The 22,494-nt window shown below is 42.6% G+C and overlaps 1 protein-coding gene across 1 annotated transcript; it reads right to left on the reverse strand.

Annotated features, from left to right (window-relative positions):
• Positions 1–165: 165 nt before the first annotated feature.
• LOC148144512 (scavenger receptor cysteine-rich domain-containing group B protein-like) lies at positions 166–9,971 on the reverse strand. The gene is made up of 3 exons (XM_087975369.1): positions 9,846–9,971; positions 1,966–1,998; positions 166–629 (listed from the first exon to the last, which is right to left on the reverse strand). The coding sequence occupies exons 1-3, from the start codon at positions 9,925–9,927 to the stop codon at positions 166–168; spliced, it is 579 nt and encodes a 192-aa protein (XP_087831495.1). The 5' UTR covers positions 9,928–9,971.
• Between the last annotated feature and the right edge of the window lie 12,523 nt (positions 9,972–22,494).

Below are 22,494 nucleotides of genomic sequence, written 5' to 3' on the forward strand. Positions count from 1 at the left end.
CGAATCGCATTTTCCATTGGGATGGAGATGTGATAGTTGCAGCGGTGCAGCTATCTCAATGTGGCTTCAAATGACATCACAATGGACACCTGTTCCTGCTGCTTCACCGGAGAGTAAACAGCAGCAGGTACTCATTTCTCACATTATCTTCAAATGTTCAACACTTTATGTAATGGTAACGAATAAATCAGTGGTACTGTTGTAATGATGTTGATATTTGTTGAACAACTGCCGTTCAGTCACAGTATTACTTTCTGGATTCACACAGTGCCGGGTTATGATACAACTACACGGAAAGGGCGGCCGATTTTTACCTGAGCAGATGACACCAGCATTATTGGTGTATGACCCGGTGTAGTGATCCCATGTCACTGATTGACAGTACCGCAGAGCGCGCTCGGTCCCATTGCACTCAACGTTCCAGGTCATAATGGGTCCGGATCCTTCTCCAAAGTAAGCCTGCCTTGGGGCAGAGACTGCACTCCCACAGTCCAGCTCCCGACAAACAACAGAAGCATCCAGAAGGTCCCATTCATCATCATCCACAGTCCCCCACAGCGAAAAGTAGTGAATCCCCACTCGACCAGCGCAAGGACTGCCCCCATTCTCAAGTCTCAGCCTCACCGTCTCTGTAAAACACAGGAATAGCAACGGAGGTTAACAAATTATAAACATGAAAACTCTTATCACAGCCCAAATCCCCACTTCACCGTGCAATAGCTGTGAGGGGATGGCACACCCTACACTGAGCAATAATGTAACTCAGAAAATGAACCACATATGTTGAATGTGGAAGGGACGTTTAATTGAATGGGGCTCACTCACAGAGAGCGAGGGTCAGAGAAATGTTTCCAAAGAATCAGCTATTCTAAACGGGCCAACTTGAAAATATTTGTATTATTCATTCATGGGACATAGACGTTGCTTCCTGAGTCAACATTTATCAAATATCCCTCCCCGCCTCCTTCAGTAGGTCATTGTGAGCTGTCTACGTGAACCACTGCAGTCCATGTGCTGTCGGTAGAGTCATAATGTCCTTAGGGAGGGAATTCTAGGATTCTCAATCAGCAATATATCTCCAAGACAGGACAGTGAGTTGTTCAGAATGGGGAGTACACGAGCAGTGATTATCCCATGTATCTGCTGCCTCTTGTCCCTGTCGATGGAAGTGGTCGAGTGCTTGACAAATGCTCACCTAGGAGCTTTAGTGCATTTCTGCAGTGCCTCGTGTCGATGGGTCACACTGCTGCAACTGAGCGTCAATGATGGAGGGCGTCGATGTTAATTGATATTGTGCCAATCAAGCGAGGGCTGCATTGTCCTAAATGGTGTCGAACCTCTTGTGTAATGTTGAAGCTGCACCCATCCAGGCAAGTGTTCAGAAAATATTTCAACTTCAGTGAAGCCGAAAGGGGCGGGCCAGGAATGGTCTGTTTTCCATCGTGATCAGCACTCACTGCCGAGTAAGCACCATGGACGCGCCCTGGGAACATCAGAAAATGCAACGGCATTTTCGCCTATTGCAGCCAGAAATATTCTGGGTTGTGTTGTTATGTGAGACCAATCTCACCGCTCAGCAGCGACTGAAATAATAAAAATGAGTTTCCAACAGCAGCACTGTGTGTTTGTAGGTGATTTTTCACACTCTCCCCATTCATTCTCTCTCTATCTCAGAACAGCAATATAAGTGGAAGCTGATCCTTCACACTCTCCTCTCCAGGAGCCCTCATTCATTCGCTTTGTACCTGAGAACAGCAGTGTGAGTGGGAGTTCACAGCTCACACTGAATCACCAGGAACCTTAGAAATACAGATCTTCAGGTGTAATGCATCCCCTTCAGTTATATAGACATGATATTTTAACACATGAAGTTTAATGCATGAGGATGAACACCACAGCATGGTATTTGGACGGTTACACCAGAATATAGCGGTTCTACTCCATGTGATAATGATTTGTATTTACCTGTGCTAGCGGCTTGAGTGTCGACAAGTCTGCCTGAAATAGAGGAATCAGAATAAAGTATCAGGAATCAGTGCAACACTTGGAAATATATTCGATATATGCAACTGAACTGTAGGTAATAATAGTCATTAATTTTCGAAATAAATGAAAAATTGAAGTGTGAAATCATGATGTCAAGCAATACATAGAAAACAAGAATTGTGACATATGCAGCAAACATCGATGCTCATTTCTTTGCAAGAATTTAACCGAGTGGTTTTCACACAGGCAGACGCTGGTGAGCCTCTTTATGATCCATGAGTTGGCAGCTTGGAGTTTTCACAAAATTACTTATTGTTCTGCTCGATACTGCACTGACTACATAGTTAACATAATTAGGAACGCCATGCAGAGCATTAATATTTCCTCGTGGCCAAAGCAAGGCGCTCCCATCAAACATTTGCTGCAGTGTAAGGTTTTCACTCGAACAATACTGGAAGAGACAATGATACACAATAACTAGTCAGCAAATAAATTCCGAATGAGTGATTCTTTCTAAATGTTGCATGTGGCATCTTGGACATTAGGTTTTATCGTGTTCCCCGACTGCACAGCAGCAGCAAGGGTCAGTCATGAATAATGCCTAACAGGCGGTAAGTATTGCTGGCTCACTGCTTCAGGAATCCGTGCTCAACTCCAGCCTCAGGTGAAAGCCTATGTGGAGTTTGTACATTAGTCCTGTGTCTGTGTGGGTTTCCTCCGGGTGCTTCGGTTCCCTCCCACAATCCAAAGAAATGCAAGTTAGATGAATTGGCCGTGCTAAATTGCCCATAGTGTTCTGGGATGTATTGTTTAGGTGCATTAGTCAGAGGAAATGTCGGGGAATGGGTCCAGGTGGGATACTCTTTGGAGGGTCGGCTTGGACTTGTGGGGCCGAAGGGCATTCCTCTTCACTATTGAGATTCTATGATTCTATCATTCAAACTCCAAGACATGCAATTCTACTATTGATAAATGGAGAGAGTTTGATAAGTTTTTGTCTAAAACAAGAGTTTTAGTGTTCAAAGCAAAAAAAGATGGTCGTTTTGTGAAAGAAGCCTGTACTCCCTCTTTCAACAGACTGCCTAGTTAGTTGCAGTGACTTTCCTCATCACACTTAAATCGTTGCTCTGAGTATATACTATTCACGTTCATTTGCACTGGGGACAGGATGGTTACGAAGCCATTTGCATTTTATAAAAGTTCAAATGTTTACTGAGCTTGCCTTGTTATTTATGACCATTGATAATATTTTGTACTCCTTTCCCAATTTTCCCGCATGTGTCATAAACGTTTCCGTTTCTTGCGAAGTCTCTCCCATGCAACTTCTAAATAATCTCTAAGACTCTAATTCATTGATTTCCATCTCGAAATCGTTTTATTTAAGCTTTTAAGCGTTAAGCCAACACAGTATGTTTGTCAGATGTGTTCACAAATGGTCACTCAGCACTGGCTGTGATTCATTCAGACCCGAATGTGTAGATTCACTTTTAAAATCATTCATCGACCTGAACCATCTTCTTGCCCGTTTATTGTGATTTGACAATGTACTTACAATGATGTGTTAAATATATATTGGTTTTTTTTAGAATGCAGTTAGCCATGGTAAACGAACAACAAAATTCTAATCCAGTATTTTAATGCCTGACGCATACACCAAGTTATTCCGTTTTTTCATCCTGTAAAATTTCACTTCTTCTGCTTTCTCAGACTGAACTTATTCACTTCATTAAACCACAAACTGGGTCACCGGTTCTCCCAAATACAACTGATTAATACCTTTGGTTGTGAGAATTTGTAACAATTGTTTCATACACTGTTCCATATATTCCAAACAGCTTGCAATATTAAATATCTTTCGAAACTCTCTGCACAATATTGCAGCAGATTGGTTGCTGACCCCAATGTGATATATGAGACTTTTACCATGCCTCACTAACTGGGCCATTTTGTAAACAATAAATCCACATCAGATCAGTGGCATCATTTCGAACACACTAACTAATTGGAGCACTGTTACAAACTAAGGCCACAGAAGCAATTTTGCTTGCAACACGAGACTGGATGCTATTACAGAATACTTCCGATTATTCCAGAACATGCATGTGCGTTTGAACACCTTTCAAAATTTACTACTTGACATGATACTTCTTTGGCAATATTGTGGAGGACACAATTTACAATGTGGAATACGCTGAGAATGGGTGCAATCACTGAGTTCTACTCATTTCACTCCAACATACTCTATCCTTACGACTATTGCTGTCTTTTTCCAGCTGAATCCGCGTAACTAGCATGATGACACATTCTTTCCGTGACTACTTGAGCGAGACACGGGGGACAGATATTTTTTCTGAAGAAGGGCCTGTGCCCGAAACGTCGAATCTCCTGTTCCTTGGATGCTGCCTGACCTGCTGTGCTGTTCCAGCAATAAAGTTTCAACCAGGACAGATATTTTTATCAAGAAACTTGGACAGTATAGTTAAATTTCAAGTGTAATTGCCATTTGTCTGAAATCTCTGTAATTCAATTAATAGTCAGTCGTAATGGGCAATATATCAAAAGAAACTACTGCCAGAAACACAGGTCCGTCGTCACTTTTGCATGTGGATAATATTAGATTCCTTACAGTATGGAAACAGACCCTACGGCCTTACAAGTCCATACCGACCCTCCGAAGAGCGACCCACCCCCCAGCCCGATTTCACGACCCTATATGTACGCTTGTCTAATGTAGCTAACGCTATGGACAATTTAGCATAGCCAATTCACATGACCTGCTCATCTTTGGAGTGTGGGAGGAAACCCACGCAGATAAGGGGAGAATGTGCAAACTCCACACAACAGTCACGGAAGGCAGGAATAGAACCCGGGTCCCTGGTGCTCTGAGGCAGCAGCGCGAACCACTGAGTCACCGTGGATTAACGTTGAACATAAATTACACTCAAAATGTCGGCATCAATTTATTCACGGCTCCTTTTGTCTGATTTTCGTCATCGATTAAAAAGAAAATAACGTCCTGACTGGATTTTAAATTATCCCCGCATAGTGAGTAATTTTGGAAATAAGGAATTCAATTCAAATAAAAGAAAGAAAAAGAGCTAGAACATAGAACAATACAGTGTAGAGCAGACCTTCAGCCCTCGATGTTGCACCGACCTGTGAACTAATCTAAGCTCATCCCCCATGTACTTATCCAAAGATTGTTTAAGTCTCCTAATATGGCTGAGCTAACTACGTACTCTCTGAGTAAAGAATCTGCCTCTGACATCTGTCTTAAATCTGTCAACTTTCAATTTATAGTTATGCCCTTTCGTACGAGTTAACTTTCACTGTCTACCCTATGCAATCCTCTGATCATTTTGTATATCTCTATCAAATCCACTCTTCGCCCTTCTTTTCCAAAGAGAACAGACCCAAGTCTCTCAGTCTTTCCTCATAAGAGCTTCCCTCCAGACCAGGCAAAATCCTAGTAAATCGCCTCTGCGCTTTTTCCAATTCTTCCACATCCTTCCTGTAATGGGGCAAACAGAACTGTACGCAATTTTCCAAGTGCGGCCGCACTTGCATTTTGTACAGTTGCAACATGACATTGCGGCTCCGGAACTCAATCCATCTACCAACGAAATCTAATCACCGTGCGCCTTCTTAACAGCACTATCAACCTGGGTGGCAACTTTCATGGCTCTACATACATGGACTCCAAGGTCCTTCTGCACATCCACACTACCAAGAATCTCTCTATTGACCCAGTACTCTGCCATCCTGTTATTCTTCCCAAAGTGAATCATCTCACATTTAGCTGCCCTGAACTCCGTCATCTCTCAGCCCAACTCTGCCGTTTATCCAAGTCCCCCTGCAACCTGTAACATTCTTCCACACTGTCCACTACTCCATCAACTTTAGTGTCATCTGCAAACGTACTAACCCATCCACGTACGCCTGCGTCTAAGTCATTTATAAAAATGGCAAACCGCAGTAGTCCCAAAACAGATCCTTGTGGCACACCACAAGTAACCGAAATCCAAGCTGAATATTTTCCATCAACCACCACTCGTTGTCTTCTTTCAGAAAGCCAGTTTCCAATCCAAACTGCTTAATCACCCTCAAACTCATGCCTCTGAATTTTCTCCAACATACACATGAAACAAACCAACGTGAGTCACCGTTCACAACTTTGAAAGATTGAACTCGAATGGAAAATAAAAATATACAAGAGACCCAGACCCAGAATAATTTTACTAGTCTCACAAATCTGCTGGGTGAATGGAAAAGTACTTTAGCGTCTGGAAGTCTCAAACAGATACAGAAAACGCTGGAGAAACCCCGTAGGTTTAGCAGGATCTGTTCAAAGAGAGACAGTGTTAACTTTACGAGTCTGGTAGGACAGTTTTACTCTCTGTGCTTCACGTCTGCAGAATATTCATACCAGACTTGAAATGTTAACCGTGCTTCTGTCTTTATAGATGCTGCTCGACTTTCTGAGTTTTTCCAGAATTCTCTACATGTCTTCAAGGTACGAACCTGTTATCCAAACACTACAAAAATTGTTGTTAGCAGAAAGGCATAAAACTTCGTTCTCTATGTATTAAACAGTTGCTTCATGAAAATTATCCCGTGGCCTCGAAAACATCATGAATCCATGATCAATGCTCAGCTCTAGAATTAGCACCTTAAAAGTTGACTCACACAACCCAACTCAGCGCCTTCAGACAACCTAACCAAACAGCAGGCACGCCACCCACAAAGGGGCACAAAAAATGGAACTCTGCCAAATGGAAGTGTCAATCCTGACTGGAATGACATTGGTATCAATTGACTGATGCTTGAACAAGGCTTTGTAATCCTCTTCCTCGGGTGTTGTGGATATGCTCAGATTCAATAGAATGCAGTGTTTCCTGAATTAAGATCACCAACACTCATTTGGAATTTCAGTATTGCTGACCAAATCAGATATTGTCATGTTTTTGAACAAATATTTTTAAAAATCGCAGGATTGCTATCCTAATATTTATTTAAAAATCACACAACACCAGGTTATAGTCCAACAGGTTTAATTGGAAGCACACTAGCTTTCGGAGCGACGCTCCTTCATCAGGTGATCCGAATCCCTCGCTCCGAAAGCTAGTGTGCTTCCAATTAAACCTGTTGGAGTATAACCTGGTGTTGTGTGATTTTTAACTTTGTACACCCCAGTCCAACACCAGCATCTCCAAATCATGTCTAATATTTATTGTCATTTAATCCATTCATCATTAAAAATAAACAAAGCAAATGTTTCAGTCAGGATGTTTCAGTGATATGGCTTTTGGATCAGTTACGGTATTAACGAATATCTGTAGCAAAATATCTGTACTGCAACAATATGCTTATACAAATCATGAATGCAGAATCGGTGACTTAAAATGACAGTTCCATTACTTAGGTCACAACCTGGTCAAGCAGCCCTTGCTATAAGCACGACTGAGAGAAAGTCTATGCCTGTGTCAGTTCAAACCATATTAAACACAGTATTGGCTAGTGTTTTACAGACACCAAGTTCACTGTTAGCCCAGAATCTGCTGAACCCGCATCGTTCTCGACGTTTAGATTATCTTAACAAGACTCCTGGCAAAAACAAAACAAACAAGACAGGACACGAAAACTGCCTCGATATTTTAGTTCAGATCGTCTCTAAAACTAAGTTTTGCACAACTCTAACTAGAGAAAAGGAAATACCTTTAAAATTTATTTAAATTTTCGATGCGCTAACACCGCCAAAACCTGGTATGATTATCAGCCTTGCTTCAATTTGCAGCAGTCTCGCTGTTGGTTCGGAAAGGCATTTGTTCAAACACATTTCCAGCAGCGTGAGGTAAATTTACAACGCTGAATTAACAGCGCAGTAGTGGGTGTATTTTGCATACGTTTTAATGTCCTGGAGATTCTGCTGGAAAAGAAGAGGTTGGATAGTGTTGGGTTATTCCCTGAGCAGCATTTGCAAGTCATTTTGCAGAACGCCTCATCACGAGAACATTCCAATATGTAACAAGACATCACTTGGCCAGTGGTGAGAAGGGCAATTTCTGTGAAATCCCTCATGCACAGTCTATAGGTCTGTGCCACCACACGGTGCCCTCGAATCAGCCGCCTGGGTTGACTGGAGGACATGAGACTATCACACATCTCCTTATGAAGTGCGCCTTTGCAAATGCAGTCTGGAGGAAGATTCGGGACGTTTGTCAAGGTGATCCTGAGCAGCTCCGTGACGCAGGACGGTGTAGTCATCAATCTGTTGCTGGGACACACACCGAGACAAATAACAACTGCGTCTGGAGGGCCATTAACTGTTGAAAGGCATTATTTGCTCCGTCTGAAACGTCTTCATCTTCCAAAGCAAAGAGATCACTTCAACTGAGTGTTGCCGACTGGTGCATTCCAAGTCCAGGATTAAGCACTTAGGGATGTACCAAGCATGGGGTGCAGTGAGGAAAGACCACTGCCTGAGGTCTTACTGCTTCAGTCAAATGGGGATCCGTTCAGGTATCGGACTCTTATGATGCCTCAAATATATGTAAACATGATATTGTTCAAGAAAGAGATGCCTTTGGTTTCTCTGCTGAATAGAATCAACTCTAGTGTGGTTGTTTTTAACTTCAACATGCGACAGCACAGAACCGAAGTGTTTGAATAACTACTTTTACGTATAAAGATATTTTATCAAGACAGCAACCTTTTTTGTTGTATAAGAAAAGAAAATAACTTTTTTTTTGGAAAAGACGCTAAACGGGATAATCTGCCTGAACTCTTAAAGGCAACTGTGCCGAAACAAGCAGTGGACCTTATACACGTTGAAGTGGTCAGTCACAAACTTTCGAACAAATTCAAAAAAATGAGAAAGACACCTCAGGATAAAGAAGAACTGCACGTGCTGGGAATCGGCAACAAAATCAGAAACTTGCTGGAAATAATCAGCAGGTCTGTCAGCATCTGTGGTAGAAAAGCAGAGTGAGCGTTACCGGTTTCAGAGCCCCTTCTGTCTTTCCAAGATAATCAGCTAACTGCGCCCCTTATCACAGTAATGTTGTAACACTTGCCTCTGAACACATTGCCTGTCACCTTTCCAAAATTACACAACTGTATCAACAAGAAAGTGTATCAAACTGGCGGGCAACTCCTTCATTCCATGGAGGGCGCAACTCCTTCATTCCATGGAGGGCGCAACTCCTTCATTCCATGGAGGGCGCAAAATAAACGCAATGCTTTCTCCAAAATGGTGGTGGAATTAAACAGCCGAAATACTGTGCAAAATTACTGCCAGCACATGCTTCTAAAAATTCAAAAAAGTCAGTTTATATTTTGCATTGTCCCAGGTATTGACAAATAAATGAAGGAAATTTTCTGTTTGTCAACAGGGTTCTCTGTTACACACAATGTTAAACAAACGAGAGACACGATTAATAACAGACCCAAATTGGCTTAGGAGGTTTTCAACTCCAATACCTGTATAGAAACCGTGAATAAAATGCCAGGATTGGGGAGTAGGGTTGGGGGTGGTGATCCCCCAAGAAGAAGGGCTTATGCCCGAAACGTCGATTCTCCTGTTCCCTGGATGCTGCCTAACCTGCTGCGCTTTTCCAGCAACACATTTTCAGCTCTGATCTCCTACATCTGCAGACCTCACTTTCTCCTGGGGGTGGTGATCCCTCAGGAACAGTTGCATAAACAATCAGAAAAATAATGAAGAGAACATAATTGCCATGACACGTTGTATCAATATTTTCTCTCGCAAAAACTGGTCATTAAATTATTCCTACCTGCATCTAGCTAATGATTGGCGTGTCGATGGTTAAGGAAATATGGTAAAATAGACCATAACTCACAGTTCAATAGCTGCAGAAGAAGCAGGTTCAGGAGGCTTGCAAGCATCGTCCCAGCTGCTGGTAACAGGTGAAATCTGAACATTAGCGAAATGATACTTTAGACATACAGAGCTTCATTTAACGCATCTATTGACTCATCGATTCCTGTAAGAGTTAGTTCGTCAGCCACTGTTTGTGGAGAGGCACGTGCTTCTTTCCAACAACCAATAGCTTTTGATGTGCGCGCACTGTGAAATTAACTCGGGTCTTCTCCACCAATCAGAGGTGATGTGACCATTAATGGGTACAATGAAACCGGGTTCCAAACATCAGCTCATTTTGAGAGAATCAACGACGTTTAAGATTTCGACTTGGAAGCGCGTCCAGACTCCGGAATTCATGTCATAGAATCACACAACCCCAGGAGGTTATTGTTCTGGCTTGTTTGAAAACATTTTACAACTCAACATCTCCTCGGGCAGGTGGAGCAACAACTCAGTTTCTGCTTCTGCACTCCACACTCTTCATGACGCAAAATGAATCTAACAGTTTCAGAACAGAATCTCTCTCCTTCCTTTCGAATACTATTCACCCTCTTTCTCTTTTACATATTTGTCTCTTTTCGGCTTTGCTCTTAGCAGGCCAAACCCATTTTCACATTATCACTCCAATCACTGGCATCCATGTTTGACCCAGACAAAGGCCTTGCTGATGTCTGTGTAAACTACATTAACTGCAATAATCTCAGACAGATATTTAATCACCTTTCCAAAAAACTCAGCTAAATTAAGCAGACAGGATCTCTCTCTCTCTCCCTCTCTCTCTAACAAATCAATGCTGTCTATTCCTGGTCAAACCCATGCCTTTCCAAGTTTTAAATTAATCCTATGAGATCATAAGGACTTATTTTCCAATAACTTCCCTGCGCTGACATCAGGCTAACATGTGAGATATACTAGCTCACCAGTCCCTCCTGCCGTTACCAAACAACACCGTCAGCTATCGCCCAGTCACCTGGCACTTCCCTCGGGCCAGCAAAGTGTTCAATATGTCCCCCAGGGCTCCAATACTCTCCTCTTTTGCTTCACATAACGGCTTGGGATAGATGTCACCATACTCTGTGATGAAAGCAACTTGCTGCCCGCCACAGCATGAAACACGTCTTCCTTATTAATCTTAACTTTTACTGGAACTTCACCATTCTAACCGAATTCCCCATTCTGAATCGAGATGAGAAATATTCATTTGAAACCCCACTCACGTCTTCTGGCTCCACGCACAGGTCACTCCTTTGCTTTCCGTTAGGCTGCACTCTTCCCTGTTCCTCATTGTATACTTATAAAGTGACTGGGGTGGTAGGTGAACATAGTTTCCTTAATCCTATCTGCCAAAGAAACCTCGTTGCTCCTCGTGTGCCTGTTAACTTCTACTTTAAGAACCTCTCTGCATTTTTATCCCTTTGAAAGGCCTCTCCTTCCTTTTGCATACAATTCTATCTGACATATTGCTCTATCTTTTGCTTTATCAAAAACTCAACAGTCCTTTTACATCCAAAGTTGCCTGGAAGCTTAGTCCCTGGCCCTTCATAACTTCACACGAATTCTCATTGCGCCAGAGTTGAAGGTCTCCCACTTCCCAATTGTAGACTTACACAAAGTAGCGACTCCAAGTCGACGCTTGCCACTTCCTGTCTAATGATACTGAATTTATCCTCACTTCAATCTAAAAACTCTGCCACTGCTCCATCTCTTGTACGGCCTTGCAGAATGTTCTTCTCGATACTCTTTCAAAATTCCACGCTGTCTCATCCTTCCACACTGACATAAGCTCATTTAAATAAGCAAAGGTGAAACACTTGACAAGTATCCTGTCACGTTATATGTGATGGAACAGAATTTTTGGGTCGAATACCCTAAGACTACTCCTATTGTGTGTTTATCTACGTGAACTCTTGATACAAATTGACACGGTAACTCAACTTTCCCATAACCAACAATTGGACAGGCAATTACCATTATTTTGTTTTCATATATTTATAGATCTTTCGATGCGATTTAGAATTCTCCAGCTTGGTCGGCGTTTTTACTCACACCTAAGTGACTTGGAAATGAATGGCTTGTGAAGCGGACTCAGAATTCATTTCAGATACAACGCTGAAAGTTATTGTGGCTCCAAATATAGAAATTGGCAACAGTATGAGGATTTCCTTCCCTCTGTATTATGAGCAGATCAGGTGGATTACTACAGTAATTGTTCTCAGTAATTGATTTGAAATTTCATCACCTGCAAGGCATGATTTGTAATCAAGGCCCTTCGACCTCAGGATTACAGATGCAGTGTCAATTCATTCCTGTCGCTGTCTTGCCTCGGAACCTACGTTCCCAATAGGTCTACGACCTCATGGAAGTAAAATATCGAAGACCCCCGAAAACCACTGATGCGTGTGAAAGGTTAGCTAAGGTCATCTCAATTTGACAACAGTTTCAGAGAAATGGATGGAGTAGTGAATGAGAAATTTAGCGATACATTCAGGCCAGTTTGGAGTTTAGACAATTATTTCTTTGCACTTTAGAACACGTGGGACAGAAAGGGGTACCAATCGGACTTCTCATGTATTCGGTTATTGAAGTAGAACAAAGAACGTAGAACACTACAGTACAGTATAGTCCCTTCGGCCCACGATGCTGCGCCGAAAATTTCTCTTAATCTAAGATCAACGTAACCTACACAGCCCTCAGTTTACCGCCGTCCATGTGCTTGTCCAGCAGTCGCGTAAATGACCCTAATGTCTCTGACTATACGACAACCATTGAGAGTGCATTCCCCGCACCCACCACTCTCTACTTAAAGAATCTACCTCTCATATCTCCGCTAAACCTTCCTCCAATCACCTTAAAATTATAACCCCTCGTGGTTGCCATTTCTGCCCTGGGAAACGTCTCTGGCTATCACCTCTATCAATGCCTCTCGTTACCTTGTACACCAACAGCAAGTCAGATCTCTTCCTTCTTCTCTCCAGTGTGAAAAGCACTCGCGCACTCAACCTCTCTTCATAAAACAAGTCCTCAATCCCGCCAGCATGCTGGTAAATCTGCTCTGCACCCTGTCTAATATATCTACATCATTTCGACAATGCAGTGAACAGAACTGGACACAATATTCCTCGTGTGGTTTAACCAAGATGATATATAGCTGCAGAATAACCTCGCGGCTCTTAAACTCAATCCCCCTGTTAATGAAAGCCAAAGCACCATATGCCTTCTGAACAACCCTATCACTTGGGTGGCAACTTTGACGGATTGATGTACGTGGACCCCAAGATCTCACTGTTCCTCCATGCAGCCAAGAATCCTGTCACTAACCCTGTATTCAACATTCAAATTCGACCTTCCGAAATTAATCACTTTGCACTTGTCCAGGTTGAACTCCATCGGCCACTTCTCTGCCCAGCTCTGCATCTTGTCAATGTCTTGTTGCAGCCTGCAACAGTCCTCCACACTATCTATATCACCACCAACATTTGCGTCATCGGCAAACTTACTGACATATTTTTCCACTTCTTCATCCACGTCATTTTAAAAAACTACAAAGAGCAAAGGCCCAAGAACAGATCCCTGGCGGACAGGACTGGTCACAAACCTCCATGTAGAATGCTTTCCATTCACTAGCACTTGCTGCCTTCTTTCGACCAGACAATTCTCCATTAAGAGAGCGAAATTTCCCGATATTCTATACCCGATGACATTCGGAATAGGTCTACGGTGGGGAACCTTCCCAATGCCTTACTGAAATCCATATGCACCACATCCACTGTTCGACCTTTGTCAATTTGGCTTGTCATATCTTCAAAAAAATTCAAGACGGCTTGTGAGGCATGACCTGCCCCTCACAAACCCTTCCTGACTCTCTTGGACCAAACTATGTTTTTTTTCTTCAAATATTCGTAAACCCTATCTCTCAGAATCGTTTCCAGTACTTTGCTTACCACAGGCGTAAGACTGACCCAGGGATTTCCCTATTCATTTTGTTAAACAGAGGAACAGCATTCACCTCCCTCCAATCATCCAGTAATGCTCCCGTGGAAAGAGAGGATGCAAGGTTCATCGCTACAGGCGCAGCAAACTCATTCCTCGCTTCCCGGAGTACACTTGGATACATCTGGTCCGGCCCTGGGAATTTCCTATCTTGATGCTTCCCAGAATTTCCAGCACATTGAATTTCTTAATATCAACGTGTTCACGCCTATTAAACTGGCCCACGGTGTTCTCACTATCAAAAAGGTCCCTCTCCCCAGTGAATCCTGAAGCAAAAAACTCATTTACGGCCTCTCCTTACCCCTTCGGACTGCAGGTCCCCCCACTATCTCTGATTGGTTCTCCGCACTGTCTGATCATTCTCTTATTTCTAGTCTAAGTGTATAAAGCCTTTGGGTTTTCCCTAATCCTTCCCGCCTTGGCTTTGTTTGTGCCCCTCCGAGCTCTCCTCAGTCCATTTTTGAGTTTATTCCTAGCTATCCTGTAATTCTCCAAAGCTGAGCCAGATCCTTGCTTCCTCAACCTTGCCTGTGATTACCTCGCTTATTCCTGCTGCCTTTCTCAATGAACAATAATATCTGTCTCTCGTCATCTGGCATTATACCGCTGCCAAGCGAAGTGTTCATTATGTCCGCTAGGATCCCAGTAATCTCCTATCATTCATCACATAGAAGCTTGGTAGAAATTAATAGGCCTTAGGAGTTTATGCAACTTTACAACACAACAGGATCAAATCCCTCTTCCTTATTAATTATTACATATTCTAAAGCTTCACTGTTCCCCAGCTGCAACCTATTTCCCTTTTCTGAATATAGTTGAGAAATATTCTGTTAACTCCGCACCTAAGTCGTCAGGATCCACGCTCAGGTTGCTACTTTGACCTCAAAGACTGCAGTCTTTACCTCTTCCTGTAATATGCTTACAAAGTGCCTGGGGATGATGGGTGTGTGTGTCTCCTTAAACCTATTGAGAAAGATATGCAGTGGTTCCTCTGTTACTCCTAAGTGATTTTTTAAAAACAACCGACATCCACACACACACAGAGAAACACACGCACATACACAAAAACAAACACACATACACACACAGTCAGACACACATACATACACACTCAGACACACATACACACGCACTCAGACACACAGACATAAACACTCAGACACGTAAACACACATACACACTTAGGTCCACACACGGACAAAAGCACGCACACATTCATACCCGCACGCTCATACTCAAACACGTTTAGACACACACATAAATCACACACGCACTCAGATGCTCATGCACACACATGCAGGCACTCAGATACACAAACACACACACACTTTAATATCATTGATGTCTTTTCCAGCTTTGTTTTTCATGCGCTGTCCCTGACATATCGTTCCACCTTTTTCATTGTCAAAATCTCGAGATCTCTTGATTTGTAGTGCTTCCTGGACTTTCATGTGCTTGCTTTCCACTCTTACCGAAGTATACCGGCCATGTTACGTTTAAACACTCCCTCTTTCCAAAAGTAGACTTAGCTACAATTAACGGTTCCAATTCCACGTTTGCCAGCTCCTTTCTAATCATGTTCAAATTATTCTTACCTCAATTCAGACATCTATATTTCTTCACTCTCCCTATCTCTTTCCAGAATGACTTTGAAACCTGTAGATTTACAATCATTATTCCCAAAAATGTTCGCTGAAAGATGCTGCGATAATTTGAGAAGATTCATTTCTTTCTTATTAGGTCTCACACTGCCCTATCTCTAAAAGAACAATCTTCATAAAGATGCCCTAGAGACGAAGCATAATGATGCTCAAAATGATGTCCTAGAGTCGCTATAAAGTTTCAATCCTATCCACAGTGGTTCAGTGGTTCGCACTGCTGCCTCACAGTACCGGGGTCCCAGGTTTGATTCCAGCCTCGGGCAACTGTCTGTGTGGAGTCTGCATATTCTCTCCTTGGCTGTGTGGGTTTCCTCCGGTTCGCCCACACCCACAGTCGAAAGATGTGCAGGTTAGGTGAATTGGCCATGCTAAATTGCCCTTGTGTTAGATGCGTTAGTCAGAGGGCAAATGTGTCTGGATGGGTTCCTTGAAGGGCCTGCTTCCACACTGTAGGGAAGCTAATCGTTTCAAACTGACGTGATGCCAGGTAATATAAGCGAAGCTGAAATACCTTGCATGCATTATTCTATTGATCTCACTTATACAAAGATGAAGCAGTATTTTCCGTCCGAATAGCCTAACCCTGCCGTCTATGTTGTGTTTGTCGACGTGAATCCAACGTACATTAACAATTTTACATGCTCAGTCAACTAGCCAGTGGATGTTTTTTCCTTGCAAACTGTCCAATGCTAAACAGTTGGGCAGGCAACCACAGAGGCTTATTCATACGTTTATATTCTGTTTGATGAGATTTAGAATTCTTTACCTTGCAGCATTTTTTCCCACTCCTAACTAGACTTGCACTCAGAGGCTTGCTAAGTGCATTCAGAGAACAGTTAACACCTTATTCCTGTTCTAGTGTTAAAAATAGGTAAGACATATTAAGGATAGCACATTGCCTTCCCTCAGTTACATAAGTAGTTCAGGTGAATTGTTCCCACAATCGATTCATGTTCAGACACCAGCTCTTGTATTTTTAAATATTGGTTTGAAATTCCACCAGCTGCCATGTCGCGCTTTGTGATCACGTTCCAGGGCCTCAAGACGACTGGCCGAGTATAATTTCATCTCCTTCACTGTCTCTCCTCAGAGCCCATATTCTATTCGATGCACGACCTCGTGAATACAAAATATTGAATTTCAACTTAGGAAACCTGATGGCCCATCAGAATCATGTCATATCTAAGTTCACTTTAGTCTGGCAACAGTTTCCAAGAAATTAGGAGAGAAATGCAGGAGGTGATGATCAATAAATTTAGACCAATTCAAAGTTTGAACAATTCTTTCTTTGCACTTTGGAGCATGTGAAGCAGGAAGATGGACAGATCAGAGTTTGTGGTGCATTCAATCGAGAAAGGAAATACAGATTATGTTGTGTACTCCAAAGATGTCTCTGCAGCTGACTTCACATAACTACTTAAAAATTATTCATGGGATATGGGTATCACTCATTCGGCCAGCATTTATTTCCCATCAAGTATTTGCCACTTGAAAGCGCGGTGGTGAGCTGCGCCTTCTTGAATCTCCGTAATTTGTATGGTATACGTGCACCCACAATACCGCGAGGGGAGGAAATTAGGTGTTTGACACAGAAATAGTGAATGAATAGCAACATATGTCCAACTCAGGATGGTGGGTGGTGGTGATAGGAACTTGCAGTGTTTCCATATGTCCTTCTGGATGGAAATGGTCATGAGTTTGGAAGGAGTACTCTGAGAAACTTTGGTGAATTTCTGTACTGTATTTTGAAATTAGCGCACGCTGCTATACCTGAGTGTTGGCAGTGGATGCCTGTGGATATGGTGCCAATCTAGCGGGCTGCTTTGTCCTCCATCGTGTCAAGCTTCTTGTTTTTGTTGGAGCTGCACGGCAACCACGGCATTTGGAGAATATTCCATGCATCAGTCTCTCTCTTCTTGAATGGGAAGAGAGCTTTGTCCAGCATTGTCTAAGATTAATTGAGGGATGTTTTTGAGAACTTAGACGAGGCATCAGTTTGCAGTTTACTCCTAAGTAAATATTGCTGGATAGCACTGCTGATGACCCGTTCAACCACATCTTTTGCTGAAGGAGTGTATACTGATTTGAAAACAATTAGATTTGTACTGCTGTTTATGTGAGACCACGCATGGTCAATTTTCAACATGGACAGTAGACAGAAAAAAAATCAGACAATCTGAAACAAAGGCCAGTGTGTCCAATTACCCTTCCCCAAGTGACCACTTCCTGTTGAAATGTGGCTCACATAGTTTGTGATACAAAATTAGCTTGGTCGCAGAAGACAGAAGCAGGTTTGGAGGTGTGCTATCAAAATCTGTGATTAATATTGTTCTAACACGGTCAGTGCTGGGTCGTCGATTGTTTGAAACGCAAATACGTGATTGGGATGAAAATGTAAATGGACTGATCAGTAACTTCTTGGTAACCACAATTATCATTAGTACCTCTTTAAGTTCCACATTACCCCTTCCCTATTATAAAACCAATCTTTGCCTTTTGCTCTGGTTACACTTGCAATCACTTTTACTCGAGAATCTTAGATGAACAGCACATAAACCAGCAGTACATCGCCCCCTTCAGTTCTGAATAAGAGATTGCAGACTCGAAATATTAACTCTGTATTTGTTCCAAGATTCTGCAGCTTTTTCTGTTCTCAATTCAAATTTCCAACACTCGCAAACATTAATCGCGTTATCATGTTGACAAAACTGCATCCAGTTTAGTCTGTTTGGTTACATTCACCCACATTACCAACAATATTCAGCTTCACTTGCGCTGTTTTGCTCTATTTGTTCACAAGACAGCGGCTGAGCCATGTCTGACAGACGTGCTGCAGAATTTCACACCATATATGGGTTGTGTCACGATAGAGGGCAACTTGCCGACCATGTGAAGAAAGATCATCGTTCAGAGAGAAGCAAAACACACAAACACAGATACTGTTATAAGCAATGCAGGGCATTCTCCAGCAAAAATCGCACCCAGGCAGACATGGAATGATGCCTGAAAACACGCAGAAGCATAGTTTACAGCAAGCCATAATTTGGAATTCGACAGCATTTATGGAAGTTTCAATACGTGAAAAACAGTTTCGCAGTCGGCACAACCAAAGAACCACAAAACCGTCACTGTGCGCTTTGCATTTTCTGTTGAATCAACAGGAAACACCTGGCACTGTGGTAAATTCTGTGCTCAAATGTTGTCGCCAGTTTGTCCTTTAAAATTAAAAACTGCACAAGGAAAAATGTGGCAAATTCCGAATTATACTACACACTCCATAAAATCTCATTGAGTATTTCATCAGGGCACAGCACAACCTTCTTCACTAACTGAGATGCAAACGGTCTTGGTGTCATCTGCAAACCTAATAACCATGTCTCAGTTAATAAGGTGTGGCGCTGGATAAAGCATAGCAGGTCAGGCAACATCTGAGAAGCAAGAAAGTCAACATTTCCGGAATAACCCTTCATCAGGACTTGGAAGGGGGAGGGGCTGAAAACTAAATAGGGGAGGGAGCGTGAGACTAAAAGAAAGGTAGGCGGGATGGTGAAAGGTGGATGCAGGGAGGAGGTGATGGTGATAGGTTGGTGGGAAGTGTGGAGCGAATAGGTGGAAAGGAAGATGGGCAGGTAGGTCAGGACAAGAAGCCAGTGAGAAGTCAGAGGGTTGAATCTGGGATGGGGTTGGGGGGAGGGGGGAGATTTGGAAAGTGGTGAATTCAATGTCGAGGTCGTGTAGTTGGAAGCTCTCGAGGCGGACACAGAGGTGTTCTTCTCCAGTTATGGATGTGGTGGAGGCTCAAAATAGGGGTATGTGGTAGGGGGAGATGAAATTAATGACCACCAGAAATTGAGTTTGGTTGGTGCACACAGACCAGAGATGAGCCCTGAACAGCTCTGCATGTTTGCGCTCAGTCTCTCTCATGTAGGGGAGACCTCATCGAGAGCAATGATTGCAGTAAATGAGGTTTGAGGACATACAAGTAAATTACTGCCAGATATGGGATGAAGCATTGGGGCCATGGATGGAGGTGATGGAGGAGGTGTGAGCACAGGTTTTGCACTTCTTACATCAGTAGGACAAGTTGCCAGGTGTCGAGTGGCGATTGGTGGGTAGTGTGGATCTAACAAGGGAGGTGCAGTGGGGACACTCCATGCGAACACAGATAGGGGTAGGGAGGAATTTTTTTTTTTTAGGTGGTGGGATCTGATTGTAGGTGGTGAAAATAGCGAAGGATCTTTGGGAGATTCGTGGGTGGAACGTGATGACAAAGGGGATTCTATTCTTGTTGAAGTTGGGCGGATGGCTCATCATGGACAGTGGGGCAGGAAGTGGGGAGACACAATTGAAGGCACTATTGATCACAGTGGAGGAGAAATTACCGTACTTGAAGTAGGAGGACTCCTGGGATGTCCTGGAGTGGAATTGCTCATCCTGAGAACAGATACAGCAGAGGTGGAGGAATTGGGAGTAAAGGATCATATTTTTACAGGAGGTGAGGTGGTAGAAAGTATAGTCAGCACCAGGCTAACAGCAACTGGGGAATCTGTAAATATGTTAACACCTTAAATCTTGATCTGCCATGCAAAATTTCCGCAATCATAGTACAGAAAGGCAAATGTGTAAGAGAACAATGCAGCCTGACAGAAAAAAAATCATTTCGAAGTTCAGTAAGTTAGAACAATCGTGCATTACGATCAAAGACTGACATTGTAGATTTGAAGGGACTCTGTAATCACAAATTCACTGATTGCAATGGTGTTACAGTGTTGAATGAAGCTGTTCTGCCAATCATGTCTGTACTGGCTCTACAAACATTCATGATTACCCAGTGCCAGCAGCCTGCTTTAGACCCAAAACCTTGCATATATTTGTTTGCATACTCTTCCAATGCCTTCTGGAGTTGCAAATTCCAATCTGGATTCCACATATTTCCAGGCAATGCCTTCCATGTCTGAACGTCCAACTATATGAAAGAAAAATCCTCACTTCACTTTTGCCGCTGGTACAGATCACTTGGATCTGTGCTGTCATGTCCATGTCCCATTTATGATCGGGAAAGGTTTATCCCTATCTACTCTGTCAGTGTTTCCTTGATCAATGGCATATACATTTGCAGCATGACTTACCAACTTACTAATCAGATCTCTGATATATTTTGCTCACAATACAGGTCGCAGCAATGCTTCTTGTGTAACAAGACTGGTCACAGATCTCCAGTCAGAAAAACAGCCCGAAACTTTGCAACCTCTTTCTCTTCTCTAAAAAAGAAAATTTTAGATCCATCTTTCCAACTCACAGCCATTGATCCCCTGTCGTTTTATCTGATAGATTCCTGGAGCCTATTCATTGCTTTCCTGAAGTCGTTGTCATCAATAACATCTACTATTCCACCCTCATCAATCATCTTCATCATTTCCTCAAAATACTCAATCAACTTCCCAACGCAAGTGATTGTTACTATTTCTAATAGGTCCTTTATTTTCAAAATATGTGTTAGTGCTGCCCTTAAGAATTTTCTCCAAGAAGTTGCCTGTCATGGATGTAAGACACAGCGACCTGTATTTCCCTGAATTAATCATGTTCCTCTTTCTGAACAAACGAAAGGCAGTGGCTATTCTCGAGTGTCCGGCGTCCTCACTTGTGGCTAAAGAGGATCTAGAGGTCTCTGACAAAGCCTCAGTAATTATCCCTACCCCTAACTCCTTAAATATCTATCTATCCTATGGGATAGATCTCAGTAGGCCCAGGGAACATATCTAAACTAAGATTTTCCAACTCATCCGAAATCTCCTCCCTCCTAATTTTGATTTGCCACAAAATATCAACATTTTCCTCCCTAATATTGCCATAATCGTCTCATTGTCTTTTGTGAATACTGACGGGAGGTATTCATTAACGATCTGACCCCGCCCCCCTTCCTCTCACCCTGGACATAAACACCCGCCTTTGTCCTTGAGTCTTTTTACAACCAACTCTTGCTCATAACACAACAATAAGTTGCCTAGAGTCGAGAGTGTGGTGTTAGTAAAGCTCAGCAGGTCAGGCAGCATCTAAGGAGCAGGAGAATTGATGTTTCATACATAATCCCTTCGTCATGAATCAGGAATCATGATGAATGGCTTATTCCTGAAGCGTCGATTCTCCTGCTCCTTGGATGCTGCCTGACGTGCTGTGTTTTTCCAGCAACACATTCTCGACTCTGATCTTCAGCATCTGCAGTCCTCATTTAGGAGAAAGTACCTTGATCCTCCTTGCCAAAAATATTTCCTGGTCTCTTTTAGCACTCCTAATTCCTCTGTTACCGTCTTTCCAGCTTCCTTTATACCTGTCAAGGGTTTTATTTGATTTCAGCTTTCTAAACACGTGCTTCGTTTTTGCGTTCTGACTGAAGAGTCGATATCTCCTGTCATTCACAATTTGCGAATCATGCCATCCTGAACTTTCAGCCTCACAGGAAGACGTTGATGCAGGTACAGTTACAAAACTGAAAAGACATTTGGATAGTTACGTGAATAAGAAGGGTTCAGAGGGATATTGAACAAATGCAGGCAAATGGGACTGGTTTAGTTTGGAAAACGTGACCGGCATTGATGAGTGGACAAACGAGTCTGTTTCCGGTTTATACAACTCTGATTCCATGTAGATTCTGAATTCTGATCAATTGGACTTTGAATGACTCCTTCCTTTAAAAATAGATTTCCCATGAAAAATGCCGTTTGTATCTAATTTTTCCAGGACCTGCCTAATGCTGTTATCATTTGCATTCGCCTATTTTAAAACTTTTACTGGTGTGATCCCTATTCATAATTATGTTAAACTGATCATTACCAAAATGTCATGGCTTTCATTGCAAACAAACACAGAAATTGGTGGAAAACACGCAACAGGCCTGGCAGGATCTGTAGAGGCGAAGCAAGGTTAACGTTTCAGGCTCAGCGACCCTTGCTTCGGACTTATTTTGACCAGGAAAAG

The sequence above is a fragment of the Chiloscyllium plagiosum genome, unplaced genomic scaffold, assembly GCF_037043375.1.
Source record: "Chiloscyllium plagiosum isolate Xiang-an unplaced genomic scaffold, Cpla_swu_hap1 HiC_scaffold_27, whole genome shotgun sequence".
NCBI classification, from domain to species: domain Eukaryota; kingdom Metazoa; phylum Chordata; class Chondrichthyes; order Orectolobiformes; family Hemiscylliidae; genus Chiloscyllium; species Chiloscyllium plagiosum.

Excerpts from the sequence above, each read along its gene's own strand:
- LOC148144512 (XM_087975369.1), bottom strand. The coding sequence starts at position 9,927 with ATGTTCAGATTTCACCTGTTACCAGCAGCTGGGACGATGCTTGCAAGC. Across the intron at positions 1,999-9,845 it reads TCTTCTGCAGCTATTGAACT|GCAGACTTGTCGACACTCAA; the intron begins GTGAGTTATGGT and ends CCTCTATTTCAG. Across the intron at positions 630-1,965 it reads CACTCAAGCCGCTAGCACAG|AGACGGTGAGGCTGAGACTT; the intron begins GTAAATACAAAT and ends TGTGTTTTACAG.